Consider the following 16339-nt stretch of genomic DNA (forward strand, 5'->3'; position numbering starts at 1 on the left):
TTTTTTCCTGTATTTTGTATTTTTTTGTATTTTTAGTAGAGATGGGGTTTCACCATGTTGGCCAGGCTGGTCTCGAACTCCTGACCTTGTGATCTAACCGCCTCAGCCTCCCAAAGTGTTGGGATTACATGAGTGAGCCACCATGCCTGGCCTAACGACCCTTCTTTAAAGCATACCTTGAAGTGACAAAAGCAAGCTGTAAAGAAGTATATGAAGTATGGCCTCGTTCATGTCACTCCTAAGACACTGTGTGACACATGTAGATCACTGAAGTCGGGCGGACCCAGTGATTCACAGTAAGCCCACCCTGGTGGCTGTCACAGGGATGAGGGAATGGAGATGAGATGATTTACAATAGTAAGCTCTGGGATGTACCATTAATTGGTATGGCGTGTGTATTTAAAATTTTTCTCAAAATGAATATTATTTCAAAAAAAAAAAAAGCTCCATGATGTAGAGGTTGAGGAGGGCAGGAGGAGAAGGGGCCATCTGAGAGGCTTCCTTGGCGTGGCTGGAGCTCTGCCAGGTGCCCTGCCTGGGTCAGTGGTGAGGCAGAGGCCAACAGGTGCTTGCTCGAGGGCCCTGCAGGGGTCTGACTTTTCCTGCCTGGATATTGGCACGTGGTTGGTGTTGAGTCAGTGTACAGTTTAATGGCCTGAGACAAATGGCATTAGGGAACGTGGCAGCTGAGTTTGAGTGGCAAAGATGATTTATTTCACTGCTTAGAAGAAAGTTTGCCTTTGGTTGAAATGGCACTGACACTTTCCTGTATTTGCTGGTGCGTCACATGTCATTTTAACTCCCTAAAAGTATGTGGCAGTTACCGGTCGAGGGGTGTTGGCTGCAGGGGTGAATTGCCTACTGCTCTGTGCAGTGGGGGCTTGAAGTCCTGTCACCGTGCCTCCATCCTGTCTACATTGGATGGGGAAGAAATGCTTTTCCCTGTAAAACTTGGAAACAGTGTTCCACGCGTACATGATGAATGAAACGTTTAAAATAAACCGTTTAGAAGTGTTCTCATGTAGTTGGTGTGTTTCTCATGTACGCTTGCATGCTGGTCTTGCATGCCGGCCTATCTGACATTTTGGAAACACATCCCTAGGAACCTCCAGTTTCATTGTGCAAATAATACAAGTGGGAATACAGCCTGTATCTAAAGAGGAATATTGTTGTTACCATGGTTTTCATATCATTTTTCCCACCAAATTGCTGCCGGGGTGATGTGTTTTGTGTGGACATCTGAGTATGTGTGAGTGAGGCTCTGGGTGACTATTACAGAGTCTTGGGAACTTAAATTTGTAACCATGTTTTTAAATAGAACTGTAATTAAGAAGGAAGAGAAGATTGAGAAGAAGGAGGAAAAAAAGCCTGAAGACATTAAAAAGGAAGAAAAAGACCAGGATGAGCTGAAACCCGAACCTACAAATCGGTCTAGAGTCACCAAATCAGGTGATGAGAGCCTTTCAAGTGCTGGTGGAAGGGGAAGGCCTGGCACGGGGGGTGAGTAGGTGGGGTTCTGAGGGAAGGTGGGGTTCCGAGGGAAGGTGAGGATGGCAAGCTCTGGTGACCTGGCCATGTTTCACTGTTCATATGTCACTATTAAACAAGAGCCTGTTGATGAAATGGCTTAGTGGAGTTTCCATACAACATTGGAAATCCAGAAGTACTTGGGATGGGCTCAATCTGTATTGCTGAACTCAGCTGCCTGAGTTCTGGCTTTTTCAGGGCCTTTGGCTGGATATAATGTGGGATTTGCAAGAGTGAGTTGTCCAAGTTTCTTGTAACTAACCTGATGCTATTCTGCAGGTGTGCAGTCAGGTTTTTCCCACATTATGTTAAAGCTGGAGGTGGTAAAAATACAGAGAAAACGGAAACCTCCAAGCATCTGTTGAAGTGGTTGTATTTGGACGATGCCACTTCAGCTGTCGTTTTATAAAAGTTCATTGTGCTCTACACCTTTGAATCTCTGTGAGACTCTCAGAATGTTTTGTGGCAAAAAAAATAAGCCAACTCCACCTCCCCCATCACGGAAGAAAAAAACAGAAACAAAACCCAACCATCTGGAGCATTGAAATTGGTACAGCACATTACAAGCTGGATCTTAAGCGCTCGGGCTAATTTACCCCGAGTCTCATGAGGAACATGTTTTTAAAATGTTCCTCAAGTATTATAAATCTCCCCAAATAAGTCATGGTTCCACTGGTTAGAGCCTGGTGGTTCTGTCGTCAGGAGAGAGAATTGGTTTGGAAGCCTTTATTGCTGGAGATGAATGGAGGGAAGCCCACCCGTCTGGCAAGGCACTTGCTCAGAGATGCAGTGTGATTCTGAGCACGGGCCGCATACTGCGGATCTTCACAGAATGTCAGGGAGAAGTGACAGCATAGACCGGCTCCAGAGCTGTGCAGGTCCAGTGTGGAGGGTCACAGGCTCTGCAGCATGGCTGTGCTTGTGTGCCTGGTGCTGGTTTAAGCCGTAGGATGGGAACAGGTCCCTGCAGTTGTGCAGAGACCTGTGAGGGTGCCCCAGCTGTGCTGTACCCGTGTCACCCTGTTGCTCATAGTAGATGAGAAAGAGAGGCTCCCAAGGCTGGTGTCAGTCACTTGACTCATGCCTTGTGTGTCCAAAGCCCAGGCTCTTCAGAGTGCTGTTTACTGTGGGAAGTCGGGGTGGCCACAGGTTTTGATAGATTGCTGTTTTATTTTCCTGAAGGAAGCAGAGGGATGGAGCGGACGGTCGTGATGGATAAATCTAAAGGAGAGCCCGTCATTAGCGTGAAAACCACCAGCAGGTCCAAAGAGAGAGTGAGTATTGCTTCCGGCATCTGAGAGCCAACTGTTTGTTACCGTAGCTCCATGACCCGTTTGATTTGCATTATGAAAACGACACTGTTGGCCCTTTAAAATCTTAAGGGTTCTTTAAAGTTTGTAGGAGGTGTGATCATTGTGTAGATTGCAGATACAGACACACGAGTGAGTTCCGGCGCTTTCTGCAGAGCAGCGCCCGTCGTGTTTGCTTCCCCCCACGTGCTGGGCCTACACTGCTCCTGTCTGGATGTGCCGCCTTTTGACAGAGCATTGGTTCACACGGTAGCTCACCATAGGCTGGGACGGGCCAGACCCAGGCTCTTCAGGCTGGAAGGCAGGTCCTACTCTTTGGTTGACTTGGCAGGTTATATTGATTTTTAGTCTTCTATTGAATTAACCAAAAAGATGGAGACCAGTCTAGGACAGAGTGTCGGTCATGTTACCAGATCAGGAGCTTCACCTCTCAAGTTGTGCACACAGCTGGACAAAAGAGCGTCTCATTTGCCCTTCTACTCTGGAAAAGAGTAAAAACCTCTGCTTCCCAGCTGCAGGTTCTAGCTAAGATGTTCATGAAATAACTGCTTTTTTAGTGAATTGCAGAGTTCACTCTATTTAGCCAGGACCGCTTTGTGTCGTTAAGACTTTTTGTTTGTTTGTTTGTTTATTTGTTTGAGATGGAATCTTGCTGTGTTGCCCAGGCTGGAGTACAGTGGTGCGATCTCGGCTCACAGCAACCACTGCCTTCAGGCTCAAGCGACTCTCCTGCCTCAGCCTCTTGAGTAACTGGTATTATAAGCATGCACCACCACACCCAGCTAATTTTTGTACTTTTAGTAGAGACTAGAGATTACAGGTGTGAGCCACCTAACACTTAGTTTTTAAAATGGACTTTTGGATTTTACAGAGCATCAGTTCCTAACGTCATTTTTCACATGAAAAATTATAAAATACAGAGAAATCTAGAGTAGAACGTTGAAAAAGACCCATAATCTTATCCCTATGTAACTGTGACGTTGAAAATAAGTAGTGATGCATGTGCGTGATGAGAACAATCAGGTCAGCTCGGGGAGATGCCGCGCAGGCGCACTGAAGCCACCGCGTGTCCCTTTGGCTCCTTGGCTCCCTCTTTGCATACACGTCCCCTGCGCGTGCTGTGGGGCCACAGGCAGAGGCTGTGCTGGAGCTCACTTTTTCTGTGTAATACGCCTTGGAGGTCTCTATACAGAGACATATGGTTTGGCTGTCTTCCTTTTTCCTTTTTTGTCTTTTAGTTTTTACATGTATTTTTTATTTTATGGATAATAGTCACTTATTAAAAAAAAAAAAAAAAGGGTGGGGGTGTCTCACTTTGTTGCTCAGCCTGGCTTCAAGCGATTCTCTCGCCTAGACCTCCCAAACTTGCTGGATTATAGTGTGAGCCACTACCCCAGCCTCTTTCAGCTTTTAAATTTTGAAATAAAGGGCTGTTCAGAAAAGTTGTGGAGGACACTTGAATCTCTTGGGTTGCTGCACGTGCCAGGTTGCTAGTAAGTGGCTAAGCTGGCCTGAGAACCCAGGAGTCCCGTGCAGGCATTGTTGCCTGCCGTGCTGCCCGCTGTGCAGTGCTGTGTGGGCATCTGTCCCCTTCTCATTCCACTGCAGAGTCTGTAAGACATCTGCCTGTCTCATGGGCAAGGTGTGCCATCCAAGTGATGGGTGATGTGTGTCTCCTGTGTGTGCACCCCTTCCTCCCCAGCCTACATTTTTTTAGTAATTAGTGGAATGTCTCATCTTGGCCTTTGCCTGTCTTTCTCTTGGGTTGCTTTGTCTTTCATTGCTCGCTCTTTTTCTCCTGTGGGAGCTAACTAGGAAAATAAGCTGAGTACCTTTTTAAAAATGTCCTTTCCCAGGTCCCAGCCCCAAAGATTCTGTCTGGATCAACAGGAGGCCTCAGGTTCTGTGTTGTTTAAAAGCTTTCTGGGAAGGTCTGATGCCTGGCCAGTTTTGGTGAGGCCTTGGAGAACCTTGGAAATGGGAGTCAGCTGTTATAGTTTTGGGCTTTATCCCACCGGTAGAAGATCATGAATGTAGGCTGGGTGCGGTGACTCACACCTGTAATCCCAGCACTTTGGGAGGATGAGGCAGGTGGATCACTTGAGCTCAGGAGTTTACCAGCCTAGGCAACAGGACGAAACCCTGTCTCTACAAAAATACAGAAATTAGCCAGACTTGGTGGTGCGCACCTGTGGTGCCAGCTTCCCAGAAGGCTGAGGTGGGAGGATCACTTGAGCCTGCAGTGAGTGGTGACTGCACCACTGCACTCCGGCCTGGGCAACAGAACAAGACTGGGTGTCAAAAAAAAAACACAAAAACCTACAAAAAATAAATTATAGAAGTTGGTAATTAGTGTTCTCTACCTTACTACATAGGCACACTGTTTTGGCATTAAAGTTTTTTTTTTTTTTTTTTTTTTTTTTTTTTTTTTTTTTTTTTTTTTTTTTTTTTTTTTTTTTTTTTTTTTTTTTTTTTTTTTTTTTTTNTTTGAGATGGAGTCTCACTTTGTTGTCCAGGCTGGAATGCAGTGGTGCGATCTTGGCTTACTGCAACCTCTGCCTCCTGGGTTCAAGCAATTCTTCTGTCTCAGCCTCCCGAGTAGCTGGGATTACAGGTGTGCACCACCATGCCTGGCTAATTTTTGTATCGTTAGTAGAGACTGGGTTTCTCCATGTTGGTCAGGCTGGTCTTGAACTCCTGACCTCGTGATCTACCTGCCTCTGCCTCCCAAAGTGCTGGGATTACAGGCGTGAGCCACTGTGCACAGCCTGGCATATTCTATTTAGTGCTGTTTGCCTGAGTCCTGAGCCAGCAGTTGAGATGTGAAACATGCAGTCTTCCCTCCAGCTGTCCAAACAGCTGGCCTAACTGCTGTCCCCTTCTGAACTAATGGCCGCAGTAGCCCTGTGCGGATGTGCCCCATGGCTCTGAGAGGCCTAGGTTTGCTGTAGATTACGTGAGTCCTTGGCTGTGCTATGCTAGAAAAACCGTGCCTGTAAGTTTTCTGAGGCGTGGGCCAACCTCTTCTCTTCCATCAATGCCCACCTTGACATCTGAAAGCAGGATTCTGGCTTAAGCAGCAAAGTACAGGCTTGGAGGAAGCAACCTATGCCCGGCCTGTGGTCTAGAGACCACAGCCTTCTGTCTACACCATGTGGGGCCAGAGAATCTTAGTCTCATCCCCAATCTCATACTGAATTTACATTGTGTGTGTGTTGCAATCATTTCCCTGACATTAATAAACCAGTTTTGGTAAACAGAGCTCCAAGAGTCAGGATCGCAAGTCAGAAAGCAAAGAAAAGAGAGACATCTTGTCGTTTGATAAAATCAAAGAACAAAGGGAGAGAGAGCGCCAGAGGCAGCGGGAACGGGAGATCCGAGAAACGGAGAGGCGGCGGTGAGTGGAGCTAAGTGGGGTGGTGGGCTGGTGGCTTCCTCTCAGGGCGGTTGTCCTTCCCCCAGCTGTACTTAGAGTGAGGAGTCTGTGTGCCAGAGAGCCAATGCCTGGCCAGTGGGTGTCTTGTGCTTCGCTTGACTCCTTGAGGCAGGGACCAGCACCTGTTCACATGTGACCCGCCAGACATGCCAGGTGGCATGAAAGTCATCAAAGGGCCAGGTGCAGTGGCTCACACCTGAAATCCCAGCACTTTGGGAGGCCAGGGTCAGAGGATCACTTGAAGCCAGGAGTTCAAGACCATCCTAGGCAACATAGGAGACCCCACCTGTACAAAATATTTAAAAACTAGCTGGGCTTGGTGACGTACCTTGTGGTCCCAGCTACTGAGGAGGTTGAAGTGGGAGGATGGCCTGAGCCCAGAAGCTCAAGGCTGCAGTGAGCCGTGATCACATGACTGCTCTAGACTCAGTGACAGTGAGACCCTATCTCTTAAATAGAAGAAATAAAGTCATCGAAGCCCGTTGCAGTAGATGGGGTTTGGTCATGTTGCCAGGCTGATCTTAAACTCCTGCGCCCGAGCAATGTTCCTGCGCCAGCCTCCCTAAGTGCTGGATTACAGGCTGAGACTTCTGCTGGCTCCAAGCCCATTTCTGCCCCTCCTCTGGTGTTGGACCTTGGCCTGTGTGGAAAGCCCAGCCGGGTCTGGCGTTGATGGCAGACTCTGGGTGCTGAGGCCTCAGCCTTCCCTGTTGGAAACTCTCACATAAGGTCAGAAACCGCAAGGAGAGACCAGTTGTTATTTTGCCGCGACTCCATTCTGGGCTGTGGTCTTGAAGGCATTTTGTCCCTCTCTCTTGACATTCGGCCATTTCATGTCTGGATGCCTGGCTTCTCTTGTCACTTTTCCTCAAATATTGCTCAGTAAAGCAAAAGCTGTGCTCATAGCATTTGGAAAAGTGTTCTCGAGTGAACCTGGAAATGCTGCCAGCTGTGCTGCCTTTGCTTTTCCTAAGGTAACTTTTTTAAATGCGGTAACCCCTGCACGCGCAGCGCTAGGGAGGCCGGATAGGCTTTTGGACCCTTTCTTTTCTGCTTCCAGTTGACACCCAGTTTCGGTGTGGGCTTCCTCCCTGGAGGCTTATGCAGGGAGTTCAGGGCAGCATTGCTTGTCCCGGCAGGGAGCGCGAGCAGCGGGAGCGGGAGCAACGCCTTGAGGCCTTCCATGAGCGGAAGGAGAAGGCGCGGCTGCAGCGGGAGCGCCTGCAGCTCGAGTGCCAGCGCCAGCGTTTGGAGCGGGAGCGCATGGAGCGGGAGCGGCTGGAGCGCGAGCGCATGCGCGTGGAGCGCGAGCGCAGGAAGGAGCAGGAGCGCATCCACCGGGAGCGTGAGGAGCTGCGGCGCCAGCAGGAGCAGCTGCGCTATGAGCAGGAGCGGCGGCCCGGGCGGAGGCCGTACGACCTCGACCGGTGAGTCCCGCCCAGAGCGTGGGCAGGACGGAGGCCTGCATGGCAGCGGTGTTCATCCTTCCAGCAAAACAGCGGCTTCCCTCCTGTCCCTGTCAGTGGGGAGAATGAAATTTGATACGGAACAGGCGCCCTTAGGATGCCCTGCAGATCTCACGGGCTGCTGCAGGGTTATTAGTTCACTGTCAGCACCCGAGACTGTGTACTCTTTTCCCCATCTTGAGTTACTCTAGGAGTCCTGATGGCTGCCGCTTGCTGAACGCTTTGTGATGCTCTTCCTCTCCAGTTCCTCATGGAGCGTAACTGTTCCGTCTTGAGAGACAACTGAGGGCCCATTAGGCCCGAGTTGGCCACCACTGTCTCTGCTGGCCTCATGTGTCCTTGTAGACGGAAAGGCAGAAAAGGAAATTGCCTTGGTTTAGAAAGTAGGTTTATTGCTCTCTAGCTACCCCCGAACGGCTTAATCGACAGTCACCCGGCACCCCGCTCTCCGTGAGCCTAGTTTTCTGGTAAAAATCAGGAAGATGATAATTGGATGTCGTCTGGAGCTGTGTGTAGTTCACTATCACCGGGTCCAATTCCCTTTTCTTTTGCAAAAAACTGAGAGGGAGAATTCAGGTTCCTGCAGGAGGCAGGGAAAGTAAAACTGTGGCAACTCCACTGCTATTTCAGAAGAATCAAATAGCTCTTTTCACTTGCATTTGTGTTCATGGGTGGGGGGATCGAGTATTAACAGCCTCCCGAGACAATGAGCTCACAGCGGTGCTCCTTTCGGGACTGTTGGATGAAAATACAAGCGTGCCTCTCCACTGTTTGGGGGTTTTAATTTATCAAATCAAAGCAGTGATGATCGAATCTTAGCCCTGCAGGACGTTTTAAACGATACTGGGTCTGGGGAGAGAGCTCCCCTCCCCACCTCCACCTCCTTCCTTTTTCCTCCTCCTTTTTCATAAATGAAATTTGCATTCTTTCAAAATACAAACCAACAGACGAGATGATGCCTACTGGCCAGAAGGAAAGTATGTGGCGATGGAGGACAGATACCGCGTGGACTTTCCCCGGCTTGATCACCGCTTCCATGACTTTGATCATCGAGACCGGGGCCAGTACCAGGACCACGCCATTGACAGGTCAGTGGTTCCGTCCCCTCCTGCAGCCACAGTCATTTGGGACGCCGGGGTATCCAGCTGACCTGGTTCTCAGCCCAGTGCAGGGGCTCCTGTGTTCTCTGAAGCCTCATTTACTTCTGAGATTCACAGTGGGTGACTGTGACCTTGCACAGAACATGAGCGAGTTGGTGGAATTGGCAGCCGCTTACAGAATCCCCAGCTTGCCCCATAGGAAGGCATCTCAGCGCTCGTTCCTTCTGCTGACCTCTTTTTGCTGGTGGGCCAGGAGGGGTCTGAGCCCAGGCCCCCCCGACAACGAGTTCTCTCATGAGGCAGCAGTGTTGGTCAGCACAACCTGGTTCTGGGTTTCATAGCTTCCTGCGGGCCTCCATAGCTGCTCCCTCTCTCCCCCCCCCCCCCATGGAGGTGGGAAGGGCTTGGGGTGAGGCCTGAGCCGGCCTCCTTGTTGGCGCAGCTGAGGGAGCCGGTATAGAGGGGAGGTGCGACCTGAGGCATGCTGGGGCTTCGTGGGGCCTGGACAACCAGCAGAGCTTCCTGCTCGCAGGAGCAACCAGAGAATTGACGGAGGATGTGCAGAATTTCTCGTGAGGCCTGCTTTGCATTTTGAGGGTCTGGGTGGGTTTTTCAGCCTTTCGTAATGAGGAATACACCTAGCTTATTTAATAGCAGCCGCCCATCTTCTGGTTTAAGAATCCTGTCTTTGGGCTTCCCTCATGTCTCTGAGCCATTTCCCCATTCGTTGGCTCCTTTAGAAGGAATGTGAGAATGGGGAGAACAGAAAGGGAGGTTGTGAGAGGCCACACTGAATTCTGCTGGAGTTCGGGGTGGAGTTGTGAGTTGTGCCGAGTCCCACGTGTTGGGTCAGACTGAAGTTGAGGGATCACTGGAGACCTTCCTTTGTCCCTGTTCCCTGAGAGCTGTCCAAGGACTTTTAGTTCAGTGAAATCTTTATTCCCATCTCTTTAGGATCCGACTTCATTCCTGCCCCTGGGGAAAAAAGCCTTTCGATTTGAGCTAGCTTCTTTTTTTCCAGGCCAGTTAAGAGTTTGTATGTGATGGGATGGAATACGTATCCCAGTTGTGAAACTTCCTGACCTGCAGAAATGTGTAGTAGTGCCAGGCGCTGTTTGAATGGGGTCTTTTCCTTTCGCAGGAGGGAGGGTTCGAGGCCAATGATGGGAGACCACCGGGATGGGCAGGTGAGTACAGCCCCATCGCCAAGCCCTGGGCCACTGTGCTGCTGCGCGGGCATAGCTCTTTTTTTTTTTTGAAACGGAGTTTCACTCTTGTTACCCAGGCTGGAGTGCAATGGCGTGATCTCGTCTCACCTCAACCTCCGCCTCCTGGGTTCAGGCAATTCCCCTGCCTCAGCCTCCTGAGTGGCTGGGATTACAGGCACGCGCCACCATGCCCAGCTAATTTTTTGTATTTTTAGTAGAGACGGGGTTTCACCATGTTGACCAGGATGGTCTTGATCTCTTGACCTTGTGATCCACCCGCCTCGGCCTCCCAAAGTGCTAGGATTACAGGCGTGAGCCACTGCGCCCGGCTGGGCATAGCTCTTTCTAACCAGGCGGCCAGTTTACCCCAGAGACGTGGCAGCTAAGTCAGTACATGTGCCAGGTATGGGAATATGGGTTCTGGCCAGTGACTACAAGTGCAAATATTGGATTGTTTTCTAATGCTCAAGTTTCTGTCATTTTCATATGTGTCGGGCTTGTTCTTGCTTCATTTTATCCAGTAGAAACTTCGAGTGTCTCTTTATTGTTCACTTGCTCAGGGAGCCCTTGGGTCTTGGTGCAGGGCCTGTGGGGTGGTGCCCTCAGAGACCCAAATGGTGCTTGTGGTTTAGCCCATATGTGCCAGGGGAATGGGAATGGGGGTGGGCACTGGGGGCTGAAGACCACAAGAGTGGTCCCTGAGTCTCTGGTGCCATGCAGGTGCCCCATGTGTGGTGCCAGAGTGTGAGTTCTGAGAAAGCAGCACCCCAGTGGAGAGGCGGGAGGCAGGCGGCAGAGTGATGGCCTGTAACGGCAGGTGGCGCCTGCCAGCTTCTGGCTGCTGGCTCCTCCGTGTAGTGTTGGTTGGCCAGGGAGGCTGGAGGTGTGGCCCTGCCAGAGCACAGAGGGGCTGACCGCCTGGGCCTCCTATACCACAAAGGAGGCAGCACACGACTCCTCAGGGAAGACAGGGCTTGCTGACATCTCAGTGGACCTTGAGCAGAGCTTGAGGGCAGTAACGCCAGGGCTCCCCACGCTCCTGGGGCAGCTCAGGTAGGGCAGTGATGCAGCTATAGGGGTGTGAGGAGGGGAGCCAGGGAGCAGAGCGTCAGCGAAGCAGGGCCCAGCAGGGCTGAGGCTGCGCCCACCCCCCAGTCCTCTCTCAGCCCCAGCCCACCTGCCGCCCTGGGGCCTGCGGTGGACAGACCTCCCGGAAGGGGGCGCCTATGCAGGTGACATAGTCAGTGTCACCCTGTCCCTCTTTTGCCTTCCAGCACTATGGAGATGACCGTCATAGCCATGGAGGACCCCCAGAGCGCCACGGCCGGGACTCCCGTGATGGCTGGGGGGGCTACGGCTCTGACAAGAGGCTAAGTGAAGGCCGGGGGCTGCCACCTCCCCCCAGGTTAGTGGGTGAGCCCCAGCCACGGGGAGAGCATCTGTCCTAGTCTGGGAAGAGGTCGGTGCCTGACCAGGCACATTCTTAAGGTTAGATTCAGCTAGGGCAGCTTTAGTTTAGGACAGGCTACCAGGGGGCCTGCCGTTTGAAAACCCCAACTCAGAAAGGCCAGGTTCTCAAGAAGAAAGCACAGAACAGGCTCTCAGGGATGAAACTGTCCAGGTCGCCCAGAACGGCCCCTCCCTGTTCCTGAGCTGAGGGTGGCCTGCAGCTGTGAATGTCTCCATGGCAGGGGCTGCGTGCCCTCGGGGAGAGACGGCGCCAAAGCTCTTAGTCCTGCCCCGTCCCTGCTATAGCAGCCTCGCCCCGCCTCCACATTGCCTCTTTCCCCGTGTCTTCCATGGGTTTTCTCTCTGACCCCTGGTTGGTCTGGGGCGGGATTTCTCAACCCTGCCCTGCCTATTAGAACCGCTTATGGGGACCCTCCCCCCACGACTAGAGGCTGAGGATGCTGGGCCAGGTTCTCTGCAGGTATCCAAGGCCACCTTCACCAGCACTGTAGGCTGGGGGCGGGAGGGGCTGTCCCGAGCCTGTCAGCCTTGTGGGGGTGCAGGGCTGTCTGGGAGGACTCTCCGTCCCTTTTTGGTTTCTTTGGCCAGCTGCAGTCACCCCTGCCTGTTTGTCCTGTTGCGCCTGGGCTGGTCGTGAGGAGGCTGGTGGCAGGACGGCTGCTGCCCTGCTTTCCTCTGAAGAGTGTCTTGTCTGTCTCCAGTCCCATCCTAGGGCTGCTTCAGCCCCTGTCCAGTGCCACAGGGTGCGCCTCTGTTCCTTCCTTCCCTCTGCTCTGAGAGGCACTTCCACCTCTGCCAGGGACTTTGACTCAGAGCTGTGCTGAGTGTCCTAGGACACCCGAAGCTTCTCCCGCATTTCTGGGCAGCACAGACAGTGGCAGTGCTTTATCAGTTGACGTCAAGTGTTCTGGTCCTGTCACGTAGTGGGTTTTCTGGTAAATACCTCGGGAATGGAAATGGGAAACTCATCCTCAGAACCAAAGACACAGTGAACAGTGGGTGGGCGCCGTCGGGTCGCCGAGGGCGTGATTTCCGCCCCCACATGCGTGCCTTCTGCTCCCTCCAGGGCAGTATTGCACTTGCCTGGCAGGTGTGTGTTGGAGGCTCTGTGGCCCCTCAGGCCTCTGGGCTCACTTGGCCCAGCTCTCACTGCACCCAGCATCCCGCAGCAGGCAGCCACTCCTGCAAACTGGGTCTGGCTGCTTCCTGCATGGCCACCGTGACTGCTGGTGGCCGTGTAGGAAGTTTCCGTCTGAAACTTGAACTCAGTAGCTTTGTTGAGGTATAATTCACACGACGTGTGCTTCCCGATTCACGTGTGCAGTCAGTGGAGGTTTGCATATGGGCGGATCTGCAGCCACCCCACGGTCCAGTCCCAAGCATTTTCATCACCCAGAAAGAAGCCCTGCCCCTCTTAGCGGCCATGCCCCCTCCCCCTATCCCTAATAGCCACCGGTCCCTTTCTGGCTCTGGATTTGCTGTCTTGAGTCATTTCTTGGAGGCAGGGTCCTGTGCAGTATGCCTGCTGGGCCTGGCTTCTCCCTGAGCCTGGTGTATTCAGGGTTCATTCCCACTGCGGCCTGGGCTGGCGCTTCCTTCCTGGGCATGGCTGAATACTCCATGGTCCAGACACACCACGCAGTGTTGTCCGTTCACCAGGTCATGGGCATTGGGGTCCTTTCCTCCTTGTGGCTGTTAGGAATCCTGCTGCTTGGAACATTCATGACATGTCTTTGGCCATGTTTTCATTTCTGTCAGGTAGGAATGGGTTTGCTGGGTCATGGCAATTCGCGCTGAGCTTTCTAAAGAAGCACCAAACTGTTTTCCACGGTGGCTGCACCATTTTACATTTCCACCGGCAGTGGACGAGGGCTCCTCACTTTCCTCACACCCTCTGCCATGCTTGTTACTGTGTGATTCTAGCATCCTAGCGGGGTGAGGTGGCATCTCAGTGTGGCTTGAATTGGCATTTCTGGGTGGCATTGAGCACCTCCTGTGCTTACTGGCACGTCTGTCTTTAGGGAAATGTCACTTCCCACCATTTGCCCACTCGTCTGCAGCCCTTGCTGTGTGGCATGACCTGCCACGAGGCTGAGGCCAGGATGGGCACGCCTGCTCCCAGTGTCACCCTGGAGGCTCATCAGACGGCTGCATGTCTGCTTTTTTTTGGCAAAGGGGCGGCCGTGACTGGGGAGAGCACAATCAGCGGCTAGAGGAGCACCAGGCACGCACCTGGCAGGGTGCCATGGACACGGGCGCAGCCGGCCGGGAGCACACCAGGTGGCAAGGTATGGGGCTGGCTCTGGGAACGAGGGTGGCTGTGGCCCCGACGCATGTCCAGGAGCTTCCCCAGAGATGGAGTGTTTGCAGACCCTTCTTCTCTTCCAGGTGGCGAAAGAGGCCTGTCTGGGCCCTCAGGGCCGGGGCACATGGCAAGCCGTGGCGGAGTGGCGGGGTAAGGCGTGTTTTCCGAGGAGAATGGTGGTTCGATCCTGCTCCTCACTTCCTCTCCCTTTTTTGCATGTTTGATCAGCTGGCTGGGTTGGATGTTTTGCAAACAAGAGCTAAAAGCAGCTCTTTGCAATTTACGCAAGTAAGGCTCTTCAGTTACCTGGAATACAATGTGTGATGATTTTGCTCACCTGGAAAAAACCCCAAGCATTCTAAAGGCAGCAGGACCATTACTGAACCCGTTACGATGAAAACGTTGAGCGCTGCACGGGGAAAAAATGTCTGACTTTGTTCCTAGGCGAGGCGGCTTTGCACAAGGTGGACATTCCCAGGGCCACGTGGTACCAGGTGGCGGACTGGAAGGTGGCGGAGTGGCCAGCCAGGACCGGGGCAGCCGAGTCCCGCACCCCCACCCCCACCCGTACCCCCACTTCACCCGCCGCTACTGAGTCCCACTCACCCGCGTTTGCAGGTAGGCAGACGCACTGTTGAATCTGGTAGCCAGGGTTCCCTTGAACTTGTGGGATCTTTTAAAAAGCAAAGCAAATCCTGCCACCGTGTTGTAGCTCAATACAATGTGAACTCACTTTTTTTTTTTTTTGAAATAAATGTGTTCTTGTTCTGCCATTTTTAAATCAAGGTTTCTGTTAACGAGGCATTCCATTTTCCATTAATAAAGTTTACCATTCACACTGTTGTGTGCGTGTGTGTGCGTGCATGTGAGTCCTGGTGACCACAGGGCTTGGGATGGGACCGGCCCTAGGCATAGTGGTATGACTGCATAGTGGCTGTTGGCTCTGCCAGGTGCTGCCAGTCTTTCGCCTGCGTCATCTTACTGAGTTCTCAGAACCACCCCAGGAAGTGGGGCGTCTAGATCCCCATCATCAGCCCATGGGAACTAGGATTTCTTCAGTGGGGGCTGTGCACCGTGGGGCCCTCAGACGAACCCCTTCACCCCATGCCTGTCTCTTCATGGGTAGCAGTGAGGGTGTCCCAGGCCCCGGGGAGCCCTCTGTCTGCTGCCTCAGTCCAGGGTAGTGTGCCGTGCTGGTGTGTGGTGGGCCTCCCATCCCCTGGCTGCCATGTGTGTCCTGCTCAGTGCCTGCTGCCGGCGGCCGGGCAGGAGTGGGATGGCACGGACTCAGCACTGGGCGTGGCGGAGCTGGTCCCTCCCTTCTTCTGGGAATGTTCATTTGTCTGTGAAAGTGCTTTTGAGTGTGATGCCCATTTTCTTCCTTAAAGACTGTGTAAAACAAAGCTCCTCACTGGCTAGGGTAGCAGGCAGGCTCTCGGCCCGTGCGCATAGCCCTCCATGCCAGGACCCTCCAGGGGCGGCCGCCGTCCACTGTGAGGCGCAGTTGTCCTCTTCAGAGCTGGTACTGGCCCGGGGCGGGGCAGCAGGCATCTTGGGGCAGAGGGTGGTGCACGGGGTCGGCCTGGTGACCTTGGCGGGAGGGGCAGCCCAACCCAGTGTGGTGGTGTGGTGAGAGTTAACTGGCGGGGCCACCTGCTGGGGACCTTTTTCCTCCCCTCTGCATCTAGGACAGCCACCCGCAGGCCCCTCCTCCAACTGAGGCTTCTGCTGGAGTCCCCCGAGCCCCCCGCTGGGAAGTTGAGTTTTAAAAATGCCGGGTGAAAATCCGGCCCAGCTTGCCACAGACACCGAAGCATGAAAGGCAGGTTGGCCCTGGCCTTCAGCATCCTGTCTGGGCCTGGGCCGCCTTCAACGCATTAAGGAGCCTCCCCACGGCAGCGGCTTTTGGAGTCATTTTCCAGTGGCACGTGGACCCCGCGCCTCCGGGTTGCACACGGGGTCTCTGAGGCTCACCTGTCTCCCCAACAAGCCGGAGTCTAGAAAGCGGGGTTGAGAGCTTCCCTGTTGGGCCGTAAAAGTCAGGCTCAGCCCACACTGGAGAAGCAGCCTGGGATTGGGAGGAGGCTTGTTTTCAGATCTCTCTGTTTCCCTTCCCGAAGGGGGGTGTGGCCTCCTGAACTATGAAGTCGGGGCTCAACCACTGCCAGACCCCCCCAGGGGAGCGGAAAGGGGAGCCAGTCCCACTGGACATCCCCCGGGAGTAGAGGAGCCCTTTCCAGCGAGCTGGGCCTGGAGCACACTCTGTTCCACACAGAAACAAAACTCCCGTGACGGGCTGCTGTCACCAAGCACCACAGAGTGGCGACAGAAGCTCATTGGCTCTCAATTCTTGAGGCCAGGAGTCTGCGACCTGGGTGTAGGCAGGGCTCTGTCCTTCCCAGGCTGTGGGGGAGAACCCCTCCAGGGCCTCCCAGCTTGTGACAGCTGCTGAGTGCCTCCAGCATTCCTTGGCTTGTAAACACATCGCCCAGTCTCGGCCTCCATCTTCACGTGGCC

The 16339-nt window shown here is 53.1% G+C and overlaps 1 protein-coding gene across 2 annotated transcripts in view; it reads left to right on the forward strand.

The window, feature by feature from the left end:
- SAFB2 (scaffold attachment factor B2) overlaps positions 1-14660 on the forward strand; it is a 36640-nt gene extending 21980 nt beyond the window's left edge. The window contains exons 12-21 of one of the 2 annotated variants that reach the window (XM_017528377.2): positions 1319-1449; positions 2710-2801; positions 6098-6234; positions 7413-7700; positions 8687-8827; positions 9981-10026; positions 11322-11452; positions 13693-13805; positions 13906-13972; positions 14267-14660. In XM_017528377.2, the coding sequence (XP_017383866.1) occupies positions 1319-1449; positions 2710-2801; positions 6098-6234; positions 7413-7700; positions 8687-8827; positions 9981-10026; positions 11322-11452; positions 13693-13805; positions 13906-13972; positions 14267-14417 (1297 nt within the window). In that variant the 3' untranslated portion in view covers positions 14418-14660. Of the gene's footprint in view, positions 1-1318; positions 1450-2709; positions 2802-6097; positions 6235-7412; positions 7701-8686; positions 8828-9980; positions 10074-10378; positions 10668-11321; positions 11453-13692; positions 13806-13905; positions 13973-14266 lie in introns of those variants that run through there. The other variant, XM_037738404.1, reaches the window with a different exon arrangement.
- Positions 14661-16339: the final 1679 nt, after the last annotated feature.

Source organism: Cebus imitator, unplaced genomic scaffold (assembly GCF_001604975.1).
Source record: "Cebus imitator isolate Cc_AM_T3 unplaced genomic scaffold, Cebus_imitator-1.0 Scaffold53, whole genome shotgun sequence".
NCBI lineage: Eukaryota > Metazoa > Chordata > Mammalia > Primates > Cebidae > Cebus > Cebus imitator.